General features: G+C 42.4%; 2 protein-coding genes across 2 annotated transcripts in view; both read right to left on the reverse strand.

Moving 5' to 3' along the window:
• Positions 1-2,404: 2,404 nt before the first annotated feature.
• Positions 2,405-7,993, reverse strand: sp3a (sp3a transcription factor). The gene is made up of 6 exons (XM_057040607.1): positions 7,797-7,993; positions 7,313-7,398; positions 5,354-6,602; positions 5,104-5,281; positions 4,818-5,014; positions 2,405-4,116 (listed from the first exon to the last, which is right to left on the reverse strand). Exons 1-6 carry the CDS (start codon positions 7,801-7,803, stop codon positions 3,824-3,826), a joined length of 2,010 nt encoding a protein of 669 aa, XP_056896587.1. The 5' UTR covers positions 7,804-7,993; the 3' UTR covers positions 2,405-3,823.
• Positions 7,994-10,549: 2,556 nt separating this feature from the next.
• The window catches only part of LOC130523164 (obg-like ATPase 1), a 29,539-nt gene continuing 20,071 nt past the window's right edge, over positions 10,550-20,017 (reverse strand). The window contains exons 8-11 of the mRNA XM_057028188.1: positions 16,520-16,660; positions 15,887-15,983; positions 13,103-13,225; positions 10,550-11,351 (exon numbers count right to left, since the gene is read on the reverse strand). Of these exons, the coding sequence (XP_056884168.1) occupies positions 11,250-11,351; positions 13,103-13,225; positions 15,887-15,983; positions 16,520-16,660 (463 nt within the window). The 3' untranslated portion in view covers positions 10,550-11,249. The remainder of the gene's footprint in view (positions 11,352-13,102; positions 13,226-15,886; positions 15,984-16,519; positions 16,661-20,017) is intronic.

Genomic DNA, 20,017 nt, shown 5'->3' on the forward strand with positions numbered 1-20,017 from the left:
TGTGTACGAGCACAAAGACCATAATGTGGAAAATCTGGTGGAGGTGACACAGTTGGACCTGGGAAAAACACACACACACACACACAGTCAATGCAGAACAGCAGGAGAGAGAAATTTGACAATAAAGAAAGCAAAGACCGATCAAATTTAATTCCAGCCTCCTGAAAAACACAGTCAGACTGTACAGCAATTTCCCTGAAACAAGAGGGTTTAATTTGAAGCGATGAATGGCACCTCTGCAGGTTTCCATTTGTGCCATCACACACATCTTTGAGTTTAAACGTCTATAATTGTGCCATAAGAAACTAAAAAACCACACAAACTTAAGCCACGGCCGACGGGTTTACATAATGGCCACCGTCCTGCAGCAGGTATGGGTTCACCTTGAGGAGCCCGCATCTCCACGCAATGTCAACGTGAGCACTTTTCTTGCTCTGTGCTTCTGCTTGATGCCGTCGGTCCTGCTGGGGCTGCAGAGGGAGGTCACCAAATTGGCTCTGGAATTCAAACAAAGGTGCTGACCTTCTGCTAAACCGGCCACATTGAGAAGAGGGAGAATATCGGGTTATTGAGTTGACCCATGCTGCGTTTCCTGCCCAGGAAGAATGTCGGCCGTCTGCAGTTGATCAAGGGCAAGAGTGCGGCAGGAATATCCAAACACTTTTCTGTGTCGTCTCAAATGCACTAATGGCTCGTGATGGAAAAGGCCTAAACCATCAGCAACCTGCTGCAAACAAAATATTAAACAGGAGTGTAAGAGATGTTTCAGTTGTGAAAAGGAAATAATATGGAGTCTTTATGCTTCAAATTCATATTTACAAATGCATGCAGCTGAATAACCCCGAGATTTCATTGCCCTGTATGTTCAAGTTGTTGGTTCCTTGAGAAAAAAGGGAAAATAATAGTCACTTTGTCAAATTGCAGGCCTATCTTTCAACAACTCAGGCAAAACAGTTCAAATTGGAGATGGATAGGGAATGAGCAGCTCTTCCGTCTGAGCTTTTGGTATATTTGGGACAGTATGATAACTAAATCATTTCTGCCAACATGTCATATTACCTCCCAGCGGCGAAGAGCCATAATCCGACTGGCATTTGGAATTCTGACTGTGGTGCAGCTGCAACGATTATTTCATGATTACAGTATTCCTCTGCACTTATTGTAGTGATGCATTTTTTCTGTGGCAATTTAAAGGAAAGTTGAGTCTTTTGCACAGTCTTTCAGAGAGCTGCGAGACCCTAAACCATGTGTTGGGATTCAGGCGCTCACAACTTGTGATGTAAACACCAGGACAGACCACCACAATGCAAAACTCTGAGCTTGTTAGAAATATTGAGCCAGGAAACTTCTCCGAGCTCAAAATACAGGAAAAAAGTCTTCTTCTGAATCTTCTTGTCTATGATTATTATTATTATTGTTGTTGTGATTTCTTCCTCTTTTCTCAATAACAACTCCTCAGATGGTGCCGACGGCTCTGCTGAACAAAGATTTAAGTCCTGGAGGGGAGCGTTATTACAATATTCAGATTACCAAGCATGGCAAATTAATTGGACTAATTAACGTACAAGTAAATGATGATACCGTTAACACATTTCATTAACTTAAACTGTCATTCTGCGTTCCTGGTGCACTTGGTACTGCATTACAATGAAATGGATTCATTAAATTATGCAAATGAACACAGTGAGAGAAGGTACGAGGCCCTTTTAGCGTTATAGACCACATATTCCGTCTCGTTTTCATCAAATCATTTCAAAAGCTTCTTGGGCTGATTTACCCCATAAGGCTTCTCACTGATGTTTATTACGACGGCAGGGATCACCGGTAGGATGCAGCGTAAAACATTTAGCTCACTTTGAAGAAAATGGCACCGGTAACAGCAATAAAATAGCAACAGTGCCTAATTAGAAAAATGCCCCGTGTACTGCATCAAGGGACAGGCTGAGCAGGATGGGCCGCTAATACGGAATTAAAATATTAATATCGTCGTTTCATGAGTGACTGTGTTCAGATGATTTCCACTTACAAACAAGACAGATCATTTATAACCCTCTCCTGATTAACTACCCTATGAATGCCCACCATAAAGCCAGGAGCCGTTCGTCATCACGAGGTTTGTGTCAAGTCATGAGACGGTTCTGGAGCAGCCGAGGACGCTCCTGACATTTCGCTCTGACAATAACTCGTGGTTAATTAAGGGTCTGCACCTCTAGTTGGCCTCCGTGGCTTCTGCCTTCATCCTGGCAGCTTCATATGAGTGAGGTCAAGGGTCAAATATAGCTCCTGTCCCGCTCCCTTGGCTGTAGTGACATCTACTGGACTCCAAACCACGACGGTCACGTTTCCTTTCCCTCGTCAACTCGAAACTGCACAACAATAATATATAAAAACAGTAAACCCAAACTGCAAGGAAGAACCGGGTTATATTGATGTTTTATCCACATATTTATACACAAGAATAAACCCTCAGTGTTTAGTACATAACATAAAAATGCTATTCGAGTGTTTCAACAGAATCGTGTTATTTGAGTCAAAGGGCAACATATAATCAAACATGACACCATAATTTACTGGATGTGAACAGCCGGAGTTCAGAGGTAAAATAAAAAAAATCAAACGAGGAAGGAAATGGCAGATGTTAAAGCGTAAGAATGGAGACAGGAACGCTGCGGATAATGTGAGTGACAGGGAAAGACGGCCTCTTAAAGGTACACAAAACAGTATAAAAAAGGATTAAACAAGACAATAATAAAGAGAAACAGTACCACTTTTAGTAACACGATTGCTGTGACGGAACAGAAGGAGGTAAAATACTTAATGAGCTGTTACCCATGAAATAAAGGAGGTCATAAGTATTGCATTGAAGCTAAATCATGGTGAGGTTCCACGAGCACGGGTAAGATGGAGACAGCTAAAGTCAAATCCAGCTTTTGGTCCATCAAGATTTCATGATGCTCCTCATGTCCCATGAAGTTACAGGGGTGATTTTAATAATAGCACACAGTCACAAGTCACCCTGAGTTTGTAGTCAAATTTGGCAATTTTCCTTTAAAAAAAAAAAAAGAAAGAAAGAAGGAAGAGTATGGTACTTTGAGTTAAAGTCCTCCTAAAAAGATTTTATAAAAACACTCTGACATTACATCATTGAAATATTTTGGACTCATATAAACACAGTTATCATGTAAAGCCCGATATAAATAGCTGTTCAGTCAAAATATTTAATAAGCAATTAATATGCATCAGAAAGAGTAAATGTTCACGAAGGTTTAAAATACAAATTTTGATTGTTTTGATTTTACCTGCAAAACACTTTTCTTTTTTAATTTAACACAGGGGGCTTTACCAGCTGTAAGCCGAAAAGGTGTGTGTGTGTGTGTGTGTGTGTGTGTGTGTGTGTGTGGTGGGGGGGTGATAAAACTGTATGTATAACATAAAAAATCAAAGACGAATGGACGTATGCAGTGAGACCGATCAATTTAGCTCTAGTGTGTAGTTTCAACATTAAAAAACAAACCCCAATTAAAATTGCTCAAGTAATCAAAGTTTTGCTGAAAACACATTAAAATACATATTAAAAGAAAATGGCGTCCAAATTTAAATCTATGTAATATTGTACAAAATAAGGCATTTCCTTGTGTGTTTACTGCAATGTCTTTATCTTATTCGTTACTTGGATCTTCCTCAGTATAAACTGAGGAAGGACGCGGATCAACTATTTATGTTAAAATATATATATGTATATTTCATTTCAGCTTTTCTTCAAAAGAATAAAAATACAGGTAAGGAGTATACAGTATGATGGAGGTGGCAGAAGTTCACGACATCACTCCATGACTTCGCTGGCCGCTACCGTGGTGACGAGCTGCAGCGGGATCTCTGCGTTGGCCAGGATGTCCTGGGCGTTGCTGGAACCCTGCTGGATGTTGGTGAGGATGAGGGTGGTCCCGCCCGCCGTGGCGATGATACTGTCCGAGGACCCCGTGGATTCCATGGAGGCCACCACGGAGCCGCCCGAGTTCATGCCTTTTTTGTTCTGGTGAGTTTTAATGTGCTTCGCCAGGTGGTCGCTCCGCATGAAACGCTTGGAACATTCGGGGCAGACGAACTTCTTCTCTCCTGTCACAGACAACAGAGACCATGCTGAAGAGACTCAAACGCTTTGATGAAGTACAGTGATTTGAAAATGCTTCTTTTTTGGCTGGAAAACAAAAAACAAGTCACCTACGAAATAAATACTTGCCAGCCCAATAAGTCAGGTCACAATGCTGCCGAATTATAATGAGTTAATATTAACCAGGGAGAAGGAAAGCTTTAGTGATATGTCCAAAAAAGAAAGAAATTTACTAAATGATCACTAAAGAAACACAGAAAAAACAGTTTTACTGCGTTTGTGCACCAATTCATGCAAAAGTTTAGCGCTGAATATCATACTAAGACTTTCTGAAAGGCTTTAACAATCTCATGTAAGGTGACATCATTCATGGAAAATGGACCAAAACAGAAACCTGCCAATCAAAAGAGTCGATGCTGCAGCCTGACAGCAGCTGTTCCTACTAATAACACGAGTTTACACTCAGAAAAAGGTTCTTTGGGTTGATGTAACTGCCTTCTTATATTTCAAAATTGATGTCACATCTATTTAATCAGAATCTCAATGTTGTTTTGATAGATAAGAACTAAAAACAGATTTAACCACACTCCTAGATGTCAAACCAATTCCTTATTTGGCATTTTAACAACTCCAATTCCAGAACTGTTGGTGATTATTTACACGGCGAGTCACTTGGTCTCCAGCTGTTTCCAGCAGAGAACGGTACCTGTGTGTGTTCTCCGGTGTCTTTGTAGCTCATCGCTGCGTGTGAACCTCTTGCCACACAACATCCAGCTGCACACAAAAGGCCTTTCCCCTGAATGCCAGCGCAGGTGTGCGCGCAGGTGGGAAGTCTTTCCGTACACTTTCCCACAGCCAGCAATGTGGCAAATGTGCTGCTTCTTCTTCCCTGTGCTGGATCCTCTGTGACAAACGAGTGAGGAATGTGAGTGTCCTGCTTTTCATTTCCTCTGCAGATGAGGGAAGTAAACGCGCCACCAGTACTTACTCACCTTCCACCCGACTCTTTACAGTTGGGGCAGGTACAAGCCACCCTTCGCAGCCTCTTCCCCTCCTGACCGATCTGGTCATCTTCGTCTACCAATCTGCCGCGAAGGTGAGACAAATCGCTTGTGTTGAGGGTGGAATCCGTACTCAGCTGCCAGTCGGGCTCTTCCTTTATCTGAATGTCTGGAGGAAGAAACACGTCGTTACGGGTCAATCTGTGGATACATCTTTATAGAAATGAAAGCGCTGCTTTACCCCCAAGGGTGTCTGCTTCTCCTTCATTCAGGGCCACCGAGTTGACCGTTACTGTCTGAAGGTTGGGGATCTGTCCTGTCCCGATGCTGACTGGAGTGGATCCCAGGGACAGGGTCTGGACTGGAGCGAGGGTAATCTGCTGGTGTGGCGTTGTGGGCAGCTGCAGGTTCTGCAGATTCTGTACCCCCTGCACCTGAAACGTCTGCCACTGTATCTGCCCTGACGGCGTGACTGTCTGAGCCTGAATGATGAACGTTCCTGGGTTGATCAGCTGGACGTTTTGCAGCCCCTGCCCACCGGGGGTCACTGACTGGATCACCTGACCGTTGGTGGTCTGGATGGGCACCTGCTGCAGCTGGATTATGGGCTGAGCGGAGGACACCTGGATGTTTTGGTCCTGGTTCTCTTGAATGAAACCGTCCTGGAGACCGGAACTGGAGTTGGTTTGCGCTGTAGTCACTGACGACAGGGAAGTATCCTGTGTCAGCAGAGCTGATTCACTCACTGGAATGTGGAGCTGAGACTGAGAGGAAGACGTTGGCACATATATCTCACGATTTGCATTTGCATTCACTGGAAGTGTCTGTGAGAGGTGATTATCCGTCTTTACTAGGTTCTGGGAGCCATCCACAGGTTGGTTTGCCATAATTAGCTGGCCATCGGCCGTAACCCCTGTTGCTATAGTCTGAGCACCAGACAGGCCCAGCGAGTCCAAGTCCACACTGTTAATGGGAACAAATGTAATGTTCCCGGGCAAACCCACAGGCACATTAGTAACAACCTGACCTTGGTTGTTGAAGGTGGAGCTGCCGATAGAAACCCCCTGGATCTGCTGGACATTACCAGTCTGTGATATGAGGTTCTGGTTGTTAAGGATGTTTGCAGCTGATGACACATTAAGAGTCTGGCTCCCATCGGGCAAAATGTGGATTTGCCCCGTCGCATCCTGAGCCAGACCTGCTCCTTCCATGTTGGAAGTGGAGAAACTCAGCTGTCCGTCCGCAGTCTGAATCTGAGGAATTACTTGGTACTGGATGTTAGGCACTGAAGTGGCAGAGGAGGTGTCTGTTCCCGAGGTCACAAAGACCGACTGACTCTGTAAGTTCTGAAGAGGAAGAACATACTGTCCGTTTGATGTAAATATCCCTTGACTTTGGATTTGTATCATTCCAGATTCATCCTTTTCTGAAGTGGGTGTCAGCACTTCCCACCTGTCAGTCCCAGTAAGCTGCGTGGATGGATCGGATGCCTGCAGAAGTAAATGATTAACAGTAAAAAATAATGTCCTGCTGGTTGTGTCTCTAAAAAGATATCCTCCCAATAATTAACTCTGATCGGTTCAAATTAAATCACCATTGTAAGAACATTTGCTCTCAGCGGAGGTGTAAAAAAACCAGTAATCATGTGAGGAGAAACTAAAACAGGTGCAAACTTATGCATAAATTTACAGAATAAAACATATTGCAATATGTTGACGATGGTCTGCTGTAATCTGCTGCTTCTAAAGGAATACGAGATCCAGCAGAGCAGCACTACTGTGCATGACAGTGACCCAACACTAGTGCAACAACAGTAATACGACCCAAAACAGGCATGTTTGCAAGAGAAACACGCTGGGTGGTCGTTACCTTGAGTCACGTAAGGCTCTTTGTCTTTCTTTTCACTCTTGTTCCAGAATAAGTGTATTTTGACATTAGGGGGGGTTGAGGACTTTAATGTAATTGGTTGAGCCCCAGGGGCACCTTGGATAAGTACCCAATTAATATGTTGGGTAGGATTATAGAGACTTCTAATACATAGAATAGATAGTGGATAATAACGTGTAAAGACGAGGGAATTTGAGTGAGTATGTCCAGTTTATATTCAGGGTGCAACTATCAAGCTGGAATCACATGAACTTCAGTGAGCATCAACTGCTGCAGTATCAACTTAGACAGTCTAAGGAGGTGCAAAGCATACCTGATTTCCCGTATCCTCTTGCTGCAGGAATCCACTTTGACCGTCCAAAGCAGCCATATCATCTGGTTTCATAGGCTGTTCTGAGGCTGAATGGGATAATACAACAAATCATAGCTAAGAGTGGAGGCAAACCAAGCTAATGCTGGCTAACCAAACCTGGAATTTGCATAGGTGACCAACATCTGTGACATTGATATAGCAGAACAGCCATGAATATTATCACAAAAGTATTTCAAACTATAGTTAAGTCCATAAATTAAGCATCGCTAAATCTACAGAAGAGCTGTCTACTCATACCTCCTAAATATGCTAACCTAAACTAACCTCGGCTTAGCTAAGAAGCAGAGCGCTAGCCGCTAATGAAACCTAGCCTTCGATGATTAGCAATATCAGCAACAAACATCACTGTTAGCCTGCTAGCGAGCTAATTTAGCCGAGGGATGTAATAGCTCGTTAGCTTACGTGGGGTAAAGGGAGTACCTACCAGCCATTTCAAAACGGGGAGTCCAGATGGTCACACCTCAGTCGACATGATCAGCACATAAAATAGACGGTATACGCGAACATGGGATGCTAACTTGTCAAAATTATTTTATATTTTGATTGACGGGCGCTAGTTAACACAAAGGGTGGGGCCTCCAGTGTTGACTGGGAGTGTTTGCGTCACACGCAGGAAATCCCGCCGTCCTTCCCAAATCTGATTGGTCGCTGAATGTAGACGACGCGCCGTCATTTGTCACTCAGCCTGTCAATCATCCTCTGTGGGAGCCTCTTCCTGTTTATTATTCATTCACTATCACAGTAATGGTTGGTGACGCAACGCGGACTAGAGATTTATTTATGTACATAAAATTAAAATAAAAAATTATACATTACCGTACTAGAAAGTGTAGGACATGTAAAGACACATATACAGAACTGTAATTATCTTACCAGACATTACATTCATTTGCTGTAACTGACCGAACGCTGTTCAATAGCAATAATAGTGATTGATGCAGTGTTAATAGGAAAAAGCTGTAATCTATCAGTATTGTCCCCCTTCACAGAGACTAACTGAAAAAAATATGATTAATATGTGTTTAAAACATCCTGATTTATGTTCAATCCAAAAAAACTATTACAATAGTCATTAAAACAAAGTTATAATTGTCAAATAAAGTAAAAACAAATGGTCATGGTGTTCATTTTAATAAATTCTATCTATTCTATTCTATGCTGCAGCAGTTGAGGTTCAACCAGAATGCACGTCACAAAATTCTGAATTTTAGATGTCAAACAACTAGCTGTTTTTGTTTCCTATTCTGATATGCGTCCATGAATTCATATTTCATTATATATATATATATATAATTCCACTTTACATTGTTAGATTTGCAAACAGCAGCACTTTACCTTTCTGTGAATTCACATCACTTGAGCCCACTTTTTAAAAAAGGTATATTTAATGGTGCAGTAAGGCACGGGTGAGACACGTTCAAGACACCATCTGAGCGTGTATTTGGCTGGATTTCCTCCCTCCATCTGATTGTGCACAGTAACATTGTGAAAGAGTGCATTGAAATGAGAGTCTGCATGCTATTGTACCTGTTCTGTGCCTGTGATGCTATCTGGAGCCCACTTCAGAGAATTATTTGTGGTGTGTCAGTTCCTCACAGCGCGCGACTGCAGTGAGGCGATTTCTCTCAACCTTCAATTCAAACTTGGCCCATTACAGCCAGACTACAAAAGCACTTTCCGTGCACTCAGGAGCTCACTGTGGTGAATGGTGGATATTTCCAATCACTTTGCTGTCAATCCAAGTGTCAGGTAAACACAGTCCAATGGAAACAGCTTCAGAAAAACCTTGCAGTTAAATCTGACTTACTCCAGAAGTCCTTGGAAACATATCAACAAATTCTACCAATATTTCCTTGGTAAAAGGAAAGAGAAGAGGTCCAAAACAGCACAAATGAAATTACCGCATGAGAGTTTAATAAAGATGCACGTCACACTACATCTGCACTTATCTATCTATCTATCTATCTATCTATCTATCTATCTATCTATCTATCTATCTATCTATCTATCTATCTATCTATCTATCTATCTATCTATCTATCTATCTATCTATCTATCTATCTATCTATCTATCTGCTTTAATAACTAAGCTTTGCCACCATTATGTATCTAATTCAATGGTCTCAGGCCAGAAATACCACTAACATGAGCTTAGATTTTAGCAAACAAACAAACAAACATTGTTTGTATCAAACAGCCCACGGAGAATGTTCTGACAAAGCAACAGGGTTTGTTCAAACTGTTTTTCATATCGGATCTGAACTGACTGATTGTCACTTTCCTGAAAAGAAAAAAAACTACAAACCGCCTCGTCGATTCTCAAAAACTCGTCAATCTTCAAGTTCAAGGCATCTGGAGATAAACGATCCTCTGTGAGGGGTTTTGGCTCACCAAAACCATCACTCTGGGAGAAAACGCAGAAAAGATTTAACTCTGTCACACTTGCCAGAGGATCTCCAAGATTTCACTCAATAAAAGAGTGAAGTGAAAACCAACTCTTGGTAGCAGCGTCTCCCTTAGCAACAGGATGGTTGTGAGTGATTAAAGCCAGCAGCTGAACTCATCAAGAGAAGCATTTCACACTTGCTGCCATCTTTCTGTCTAACCACAATAAACTCAATCCTATATTTTATTACGGGTCTTCAGTCTTAAAGGCTGTAATCCACCAGATTTCCCTGACAAACACTGTGTTTTGTGCTGCTCCCATCAGCTCGGCTCTATAAAACAACTTACCCAAAACTTGGATATGCAATACTGTCTCCATATAAAAGCATTTTTGACCATTTTTATTCAATCTTTTTGTTCCCATCAAAAGGCCATTTTGCTCTCTGCAGTCTTAATGGTTACAAGCCATTCAGAGAGCACAGTTGATCTACGGCTCTTTGTTCGGACTCCCATGGAGAATGCAATCTTACTTTGGAGCACCGCCGCTGCAGCCATACAATTCTATCAGCATAAACGCCTCACAAACACTTACACTCAAAGTAGAGGAGTGAGAAAAAACACTATACTTCAGACAGAAAGCACATTTCTGCTTCTGCTTGTCAATTGTTTCAACCTATTTTTAAACTATAGAGAATATCATAAAATGTGGACTTTTGGTTTGAATGCTGTATATATATTTTTACTCTAGATAGTAGGAATTTGTGTGCTATGACTGGTCAGAGAAACACAAAGTTTAAATATAGCAAACGTAGAATCTTTATTTGATTGGAGAATAATTCAGCACAGAATTTATCAGTTTATGAATGACATAGAATTACAGAATGTTAAGAGAACTGAAGCAGTTTCCAAATAATCCTTTAACTTGACTGTTACTTTCTGGATGCCATCCACCTGCATCCTGCTGGTGCCCTTCTCAAATCAGCATCACTTAACAGATTGAATGAGAAATGTCCCCTCTCTGTTTCAGCCAGTGTCAGCTGTGTCTTTTAATTCTCTAATCAGTGGTCGGCAGGACCGCTATCACCACCACCATGCAGCTTTCCACTCAATACAGACATCCCAAAACACACAGAGACTGGTTTTGTCAAATGTTTTATTGAGTGTAGACATCTGGGCTACTGTAAAACATGCATTATCTGCTGGAGGGGGAGAGGAGCAGGTGGCATTGTCCCTGCTGTCAGCTGTGTCAGCACTGGCACCCGTGATGGAGATTAATGAAGTATCTGGAGAGTAATATGTTCCTTCAAATGCTGCTACAATTTGGAGTGGGGGGCTGATCCTGATCTTAAATAGCAAAGCTGTCAGAGTTTACCGAACCCATGCTTTGGCGCGGGGAGGGGGGGGTTGGACTGTGGGACCCTCAGCAGAGCGTCAGAGTGTGGCCCCCAGTGTCGACACAATCGAATATGTAAACAAAGAGATTTGCCGTGTGTCACTTTTTCTTTGGTGCGTTCGGTGTGTTAAATTTGAAGAAAATGATGTCTCCGTCTTCAACCACGTAGTTCCTCCCCTGCTGCCTGTATTTGCCTGCTGCCTGTAACACAGAAACACACACGAGCAGAACAACTGTAATAATAATAAAAATAATAATAAAATATGCAAACTATATGCAAGAACAGACACACACACACACACACAAACACACACGACCACATGCTCCATTTCTTGAGTGGGCTGCCTGAATTCCCACTGAGGGAAAAATCCTCTCTTTTGCCTGTTCCAGCCACATGAGCACAAACACAAACTGTTAACAAGTCTTTGATTACAGCTCGACCAAACTTCTCAAGGAAACTAAATAACTTCTAACAGGTCTTTTGTGTACAGTAAGTGTTTGTTCTCCTTCCCAGCAAACGCAAAAATAATTGACTTGAAGTGCTAATACGGACAGGTTTATGCATTCTGGTTCTGCACGGCGCACAATTAATTAGAAGAATCAATGTCCCCTTAAAGGCTCAGGAGACCATTTAATCCAGGCTCAATACCACCAGAAACACTGGATGGAGAGACAGACAGGGAAAAAAAATCAATGGCTATTTGTGATTCCTGAGTATGTATTAAACCAGACACGTCTAACTGGTTCATTTGCACTTGAAAGCAGCCATCTGGAGCAGCAAGCTTGGCTTAAGCAGATATGATTACTAATAATGTGATATCCCCATACTCTGGCCCCATTCAGACACGCAGCCTATTCCCACAACTGGCATTAAATAGCACGAATCTTAATGCCACGCTCAGAAATGCTCCATGTTCTTATAGGGAGAGGGATTAGTCAAAGACAGCATGCAGCAAGGACCTGACACTCAGATCTCCACCTCAGATAACAATGCTCCAAGTCCCCAGAGAGCCATACATTTCACACTCTGTTTGCAGCTTAGGAAGGGTGTAGGCGATGCTCTCCCCCTGCTTTAAATACTTGTATGTAAAATGGCTTGAAAAGCAAAGAGATTAACATTTTTTTTTCACAGTGTTTCCTTTCCACATGAGGCCTCGCGCGGCACCGTAATTAAATTAGCTGAGACTTTAAGTGGGCCCGTAGAGTTGCTGTTAGTGCTAGTTAGATTGTGGCAGCATGGTTTGCAGCTGCAGCTCACCAGTGTCACATGTGACAAGGTTAAAATGACTTCTGTTTTAATCAAAGCGGCTCAGAGAAATTTAGAAATGATTTAGTGCTGAAATTATAAAGATGATCGTGGTGGCTGCGGTGCGGATTCGCTGATGATTCAGTCAATAACTGCAGTGAGCAAATCGGACTGCGGTTTCATCGTAGACAAAAACAGCTGTGGTGGGAATGAAGAAGCACCAGGAAGCTCCGCAGCAATGGCACATGTAGAAGGTTGAAACAAACACATCTACAGTATGTGTTAAAAATTGCCTCTGTCCTTATTTAAGGAATTTCACACTGTATTTAACTCGCCACCCCGTATCACTGTCACCGGCCCACAGAGGCTGAGGGATTTGGAAACGGAGCCGCAGGCCAACGGTGCACTCTACAGATCAGATGAGTGCCTGGCGAGGTGGAGGAGTGCCACCTCTGAGCGCTGCGAGCAGGAGCCACCAGCAGCCAGTTAAGACACATCGTGATAAAGATATGCACAGCTGGAGCAGAATGGCAGTGTTTAGAGCCGGAATCAGCTGGCTTTGTCAGGAGTGGTGTTGCAGTCTGGGCAGTAATTTCTTCCCCTGAGTAAAGGTGAGGAACGGCTTACAGCCGGAGCTGCGCCGTGACTGTCAGCTCCACTGATCACAGGAGACTTCCCCTCATCCTCGAGCACCCTGACTGCTCACCTTGACAGCACTCTCGCTGCCTTCCTCTTTAAAATCCTGGAATTTCATTACTTCCGCCATAATGAAGCCCTTCTCAAAGTCTGTGTGGATCTTCCCGGCAGCCTGTGGAGCCTTAGTTCCTTTCTGTCACAGGGAGGAAAAAGAGAGGACAAATGAATTGTTTTGGCGAAGATGGATTACAGCATGCAGGCGACAAGGTGTTTGATGAGGGCGATAGTGTTGTGAGCATCGTTCAAGGGTGTTTTCAGTCGGGGGTATTCATGCCTCTCTCCTGATTTCTGGATAGCTTTCCACTCGGCTGTGCCCCGCCAGGGCAGCCTGGTCACCGATAAGGACCCAGCGGCGCTATCAATGTCTTCTGACTCCCATTCCGCGGCTCTATTGATTTCTGTCCGAGCAATCTTGCCTCATTGTGGGTTGCTGCTCAACCTTCTGCTCGTGACAGCCAACAGATCCAGGGTGGAAGCAATGCCGGCCACACGGCATCAGCCGTATTATTGTGGCTGCGGATTTCTCACAATGGTACCTCACTGGGGGTGAACCCGTTTTGAGATTGATGGAAATAATTTGAAACCGTTATTATTTTTAGATTCCAAATTAAGAATGAACGCATTTTTGAAAACTGTTTATGAGTTGCCCCATCTTTAAAACTACAAGCCAAATAAAACACGCAATTTATATGCGCGGAAATAATGCTGGGCGAGAATGACAAACGACCCACATAAGTGACGTGGCTGCCGTGCATCATTACGAGCGGCTGTCTAGCTGCTCTCTCCTCCGCAGCTCCGTGCTCAGGAACTGTTGAGCACTTTTAATTATGTATATAATCAGGTTGAGGTCAACATATTTCATGCCAAAAGAATGATGCGTATTTAATGACTCTAATACATTACCATCTCTTTGCAGTCTCATTGACAGAGTGCTTGTGAGTTTAACAACCATTAATCAGCATCAAGGTTTGTCTATCTGGAGAAAAATAGATTAAGGAAGGTTTTTTTTTTGTTTTTTTACCTTACGAGAGATCCACATTGTCCTAGTTCAGAGTGAGGCAAAGCAGGCTGATAGATAATGGTCACCTCAAGGCTGCCTAATAAAGCATGTTAAAGGGTTTAGGAACATTACCGAGGGTAGTTTTTACAATGCAAGACGTATTGGTGTCATATCGTGACTCGCTGATGCTGACCTGACTAAATGCCCCTCGCACACAATCGAGACTGGCTGCAATCAGTCATGCAGAGCAGAACCAGCATGTTTTTTTTGAGGATGCCTTGAAAGTGTGTCAGGAGTTTTTCGTAAGGAAATCAACCCACTGATGTCATCGGACTAAAATGTAACGTGCCCTGTGTTTAAAAGAAATAAATATCTTAACAGGAAGGCTGAGCTCATCTGACCCTCTGGCTCGTCTGTAAAACCATCAGGGATGCGGTTGCTGTCCGGACCTCAGTGGAGTTAGTTATTATTGTTATTTTTGGTTGTTGCGTTTATGGATTTTAGGATATCTCAGTCAACCGTGTCTTAATCATCTCAGCAGTAATATTTTCTATATAGGTTTTACATTTTACTTAGAGGAAATGAATTTATATTAAAGGCATCATGTTTCTTCAAGGGAGATTTTTAATAATTACACAGCAGCACTTAATAATTACATTTCTTTTAATTAAAATTATACTGACTTGTATATCGTATATGACACATATTCTTAAAAATTCCCATTATAAAATAATAGTGCATCTTTTGAAAATCTGAATTTTGATTACTTTAATATACTAAATTCTGCCATGTGTTAATACTTTAATAATTGAACTTTTGATTTTTAGATTGAATGTTTTTTAATCACAGGTTATTGAAGTAACAATTGTAATATTGTTATATTTGGAAATCTGAGCGTGGTGATTTATTCATATGTCAAAGGACAGAATTTTAAATAACAGAAAAACAAACAACATTTGAGTGATTTTTCTTTTCTTTAAAGGGGAAATGATAAACTATGACACAAACATTGGCTTTAATAATGACAAATATAATAACTAAAAGCTATGAAGCTATGAAAAATGCACAATTAAACTTGCACATTTAATTTTGGGCACCATTTAAAACGTATTCAGAAATCTAAATTTGTGATTAAATATAATTGAATAAGCGTGCCTTTAGTTTTCATAAAGGTAAATATTTAGAAGCAATCATCAAATTGCTAACCATCTTTATTGTATCTACACTCAATCTTTCAATTTGTTCAAGAAAACGGAACAAGAAAGTCGACACAATAAGGACTCGCACAGCCAACATCTGTATTGATGTAAACCCTGCGATCCTGCTGAACAAAGCTCTTGGCGGCCCGGGCTCAGTAAACTGAGACACACTGGGAGGAGGAGCTCCCAGCAAGGCCCACAAACAGTCAAATGAAAAGCGACATCAATTTTGGCACAGACAACCTCCGTCACACAGATTAGGCAGGCACAATGCAACAGCTCCTTATCTCCAGTGGCAGGAGGAGGGCACGCAGATCTGCACAGGATGGAAACATTCTCATGGACGTAATGGGCAAAATCAATTGTTGCCCTCCTCAATCAATGTGGCCCCCACTTTCACTGTTCAGCAGCTCACCAGTAATTGAAGTTATCCCTGGCCTGTAATGACTGGCTAAAGCATAGCCATGACAAAGTTGAGAGCATGTGATATCAGCGAGGGTGTCAGCAGGGTGGAACAGGACACTGTGTGCATGTTCATGTGTGCGCGTCTGGTACACACACTTGTGCGTGTGCGCTGCAGGGAGCTTGTACTTACCCGAATGGTCCACGCTCTGACCTCATCAGGTCCGGCAGTAAAAAAGTACTCCAGCTGCAGAGCCGCATAGCCAGCCTTGATGATCCTGCTCAGGGCACTGGTGGAGAAAAATATGGGTTTGAACGGGGAGGTCCGAACTATTTTGGATTATTTATTACCGCTGATGGCCATGAGTTCACTTCTGCAGCAGGGCCCCATTCATCCCAACTCATTAAGTGAATAAGATGGGTCACTTCTCTTCACATAAGACATTCAACTCTCCAATGGTTTCTTTGATTAATTACAAAGCCTGACGAATCATTTAGCATTTTTCAGAATTCGCCCCGATGCTTCTCTCTGCAGAGCCTGGAAAAAAAAGCTTCTGTCACAATTTTTCTCTCCATAGAGGCTCTCACATGAGAACAATAAACCCAAAATGCCCAAGTTATAATTATACCTACAGATGACAGATGACAGTTAAAAACTTAATTTAGAGGAAAACCCTTTGACTGAGTTGTTCAATAAGAAGAGGGATCCTTTGCTTTATAATGGTAATTACTCTGCCATTTATTATTCTATCAGCACATGCAATTAAAGGAGTGCACGGAGGACACAGCTGATAATAAAGTGTGAGGAGACTGAATACTAATTAACCTCTGCGTCTTGTGCTCCACGCAGTACTTCTGCATCTCCTCTTCGCTCATGTCCTGCAGGCTGTTCTCCAGGCCTCCGCTGAACGGGATGACCAAAGCTCCAGGATCATGGCCGTCCACCCACTCCTTGATTTTCACCAACCTGGGAAAATAAAACAAAAGTACTTGAGGGATTTATTTTTATCAGGTGAAACCTCATGGTGGCAGCTGAAGAAGCACGTTTGCTGGAGATGATGCTGTGTAGGTGGCTGTTGCTCTTTGTGTCCGTAAAAGTTTATACACTTAATAGAACACAAGAGTTTGTGAGCTGTACTACAATTTATACTACAAATGTGTATATTTCAGGAGAAAATACATGCTGAATGCAGGAAAAGTTGATGTTATTGGTATATTATTTTATAATCTTTATTGAAATGAAACCACTTTTATACATTAAAATATGTTAATATGTGTGTTTTAAAGATGTCAGCTGCCAATACTACTTCCTGTGACGGTCACATGATGTTCCTGGTTTGATGTGCTGCACTGCTGACCATGAGGAAGGAGAAAAGGTAAGTTCCTTATGAATGTCTCGGTCATTCAGCAGGGCACCTGACATTGCAGGACAAAGATATCCCGACACTTAATGATAACTCTCAGTCAGAACAATACGAGGGGGTTAGGACAATTATGAGATTAGCCCTGCATGCTCTCAGGCTGGGATTGGGCAGATTTGAAAGAACAGCATCGCGTAAATCCATTTTCACACGGTGGCCCTGACAGAGCTCACAGGCTGGATTGATTGTAAGGGGTCCCTGCCATTATCTGTAATCCTAGTTTCCTGTTTAAAGCTCATAAGAATCAAAGACTGGGAGGGACCCGAACACCTCAATACCACATCTGTTCCCATAACAATGACACCTCTTTATCACCTACAGGACCACTGCTGCTTCCTACCCAGTGATTATCAATATGCAATATATAATGGGGGCAGGACTGCAGAAGAGTTTTGCTTGGATTGGATGCATTTCCAAACATGATAGAATGTCCCTGCAGGGTAAATTTGAAATGCATCATACGCCTGTTTGTCGGTTCAGACACACATCTATTAAGAGCCGTAACCTAATACATCCCTTTCTGTGCACACTCAGGATGCCAAACTGAGGTGTGACTGCCACTGCGATGAGGCAGCCGAGGACGTCTTCCTGATAAAGGACAGGAAAACAACACATTGAGTCAAAGCAAAAAAAGAAAAGGAAGCCAACAAGAGAGCTGGCGGGCACATCAACGGTGGTTAAAAAAAAGGAGAAATCCAATCTGAGATAATAACAGTTGTAGTTTCTCACTTTTAGCAGCACAGCTGTCTGTTTGGTGGCACGTTATTTGCATTCCTCAGGTATTGCGTACTCTACAGGCGGCTGAATAATGATTCACAAATCACTCTCTCCACACCAGTCAAGGGCTGTGATCCTCTGAATAGACCATTGTACCTGAGACTGTAATTGGTGAAGACTTGACAGAGCAGGGCCAAGCCAGCCGAGTAACAAAGAGGCTCTTGCTAGAAGGCTGAGGGATGATTTTAATAATATGAATCTGAGACGGAGAACGTGAGCTGCAAATGAGCGCCGGGGGTCTCTGGGTCCTTGCACTGAGTGACACGGGACCAGACAAACACCTTGCTGCGTGAACACGAGACACCCCCTTCCCTCATCTCCAGAAACAAAGCACTGTCAATTAAGAGCTTTGATGCTCCGTCAACATGGCTCCCAAAACCAATTCTGTCAATTTGCCGCAGTCTAGACGAGCCACCCTGTATTTACGGCCATTCCAATTATTTTGGTCAAATTTTAGGTATTATAACAATTTGATAGATAAGGGAAGGGAAGCTTCTATAGGGTGAACATCCACTCAGGCCTATTCTCTGAATTTCTTTCGTGTTTATACGAAAGAGAAAATTTTCAATGCATTTCTTATTTATGAGAAGTGGTACATATGCTCCCACAAGTCGAATCTACACTCACAGGCTGAAAAACTACCGTGTGTGTGTCCTGTCAATCTCCCATTATGTCCGAGCGCTGAGTGCCATCTCTCACTGCTTCGTTAATAAAAGGATTCAGCACTTTCTGCTCTCGATATCCCTCTCTGAACAAATGATGCCTGAAATTTTTATTCTTTTTTTTAATGGAATTCCAATGGCCTCTGCTGCAAATCAAGTGGAAATTCTTGCATATCAAGTGGGGAAAAATTAAATGTTAACCACGTTTTAATGTGATTAAGGGTGACAGGGACATTATTTCTGCTAATCATTCACCAGCTTGAAGGTTCAAACAAAGCAGAGGAGGACCAAGCCGTGTTTGTGCTTTTCCTGGCTGCTTCTCCTCAAGGAAAGAAAATACCTTTAAGGTATCGGTTGACCCTAAATCTCGAGGAATATCGTATTTATCACCTTTACTGTTCTAAGCTTCCATTTAATGCACGTTGTTATATGTATAATTTAAAGCTCAATACATAGCGTGAAATTACAACAACAAATGGAGCTTCCACAACAGGCGGACTCTGAAAGGAGATGTCCCACAGGGGTGGGGGGTACCCTTTGGGAATAGCCTATTTGTCTTTTTGTGTGGGAATCCTGAGGGGGGAATAATTCTTGTGTTTCTGCGTGCCCGGGGCTTCTCTGGGCTTTGTTAGAGCTTTGATCTGCTTAAACGGCTCAGGAGGGTAAAAACAATGGGACTTTCTCAAGTACAGAGGCAGCTACCTGAGACAATGAGCCGGGCCGCTGTCTGACATTAGGGTTACACATTCATCCAGGTCGGCTTTATCAGCGGTGCTTAGTCCGTTAAGCCTCTGGAAGGCGGGACCTCGCCTCCGGTTTAAGTGCACCTTTCAGATGCAACTGACAGACAGAGGAATCCACTACCTGCATCAATCAGTGGAACACCCACAGGTGGAGGGAACAGGTCCTGGATCTGCTGTACACCCTGAGAAAGACATGCTTTTTACCTGGACAATATTTGCAGACAACTGTGATTACATGTATTTAGGATAAGATTGTGTGAGATGCTCACTGTGTCTTTATTAAAAGTAGGTATAGTAGAATATATCGGTTAGGCTTTACTTTATCTGCACAGTCACATACTTGAACAACAAAAATAGATTAAAAAAGTGTCGATCACTACAAATTATTAGAGGTCGTCCAAAAGAAATACCTTTTAAACATTTACATTGATTGAAGTCATTATGAACTCCTTAATCAGAAGTGAAGTGTTCCAGAGTTTAATCAGGTCGTCCTAAAGGAAGCTCTTGAAGCGAGTTGTGGGGGAAAAAAAATCACAAATAAGGAGGTGGAAGTTCCAGGGACACAGTGGCAGAACTGGGATTATGGTCAAGGACATTAAATGATAAATTAATTCAAGTGTATTATGTTAATTCCAGGAAATATAGTAAACATAATTCTGTGCCTATGGGCCACAGCAGGACAGAGGAATCAAACTGTCTGTTGTCTTTAAGTCCTCTCTAG

The sequence above is a fragment of the Takifugu flavidus genome, chromosome 1 (assembly GCF_003711565.1).
Source record: "Takifugu flavidus isolate HTHZ2018 chromosome 1, ASM371156v2, whole genome shotgun sequence".
In the NCBI taxonomy this organism is placed as follows: domain Eukaryota; kingdom Metazoa; phylum Chordata; class Actinopteri; order Tetraodontiformes; family Tetraodontidae; genus Takifugu; species Takifugu flavidus.

Coding starts and splice junctions, on each gene's coding strand:
- sp3a (XM_057040607.1), bottom strand. Junction 6,603..7,312: donor AAGAGGATACGGGAAATCAG/GTATGCTTTGCA, acceptor TTACTTCTGCAG/GCATCCGATCCATCCACGCA. Junction 5,282..5,353: donor AGAAGCAGACACCCTTGGGG/GTAAAGCAGCGC, acceptor TTCTTCCTCCAG/ACATTCAGATAAAGGAAGAG.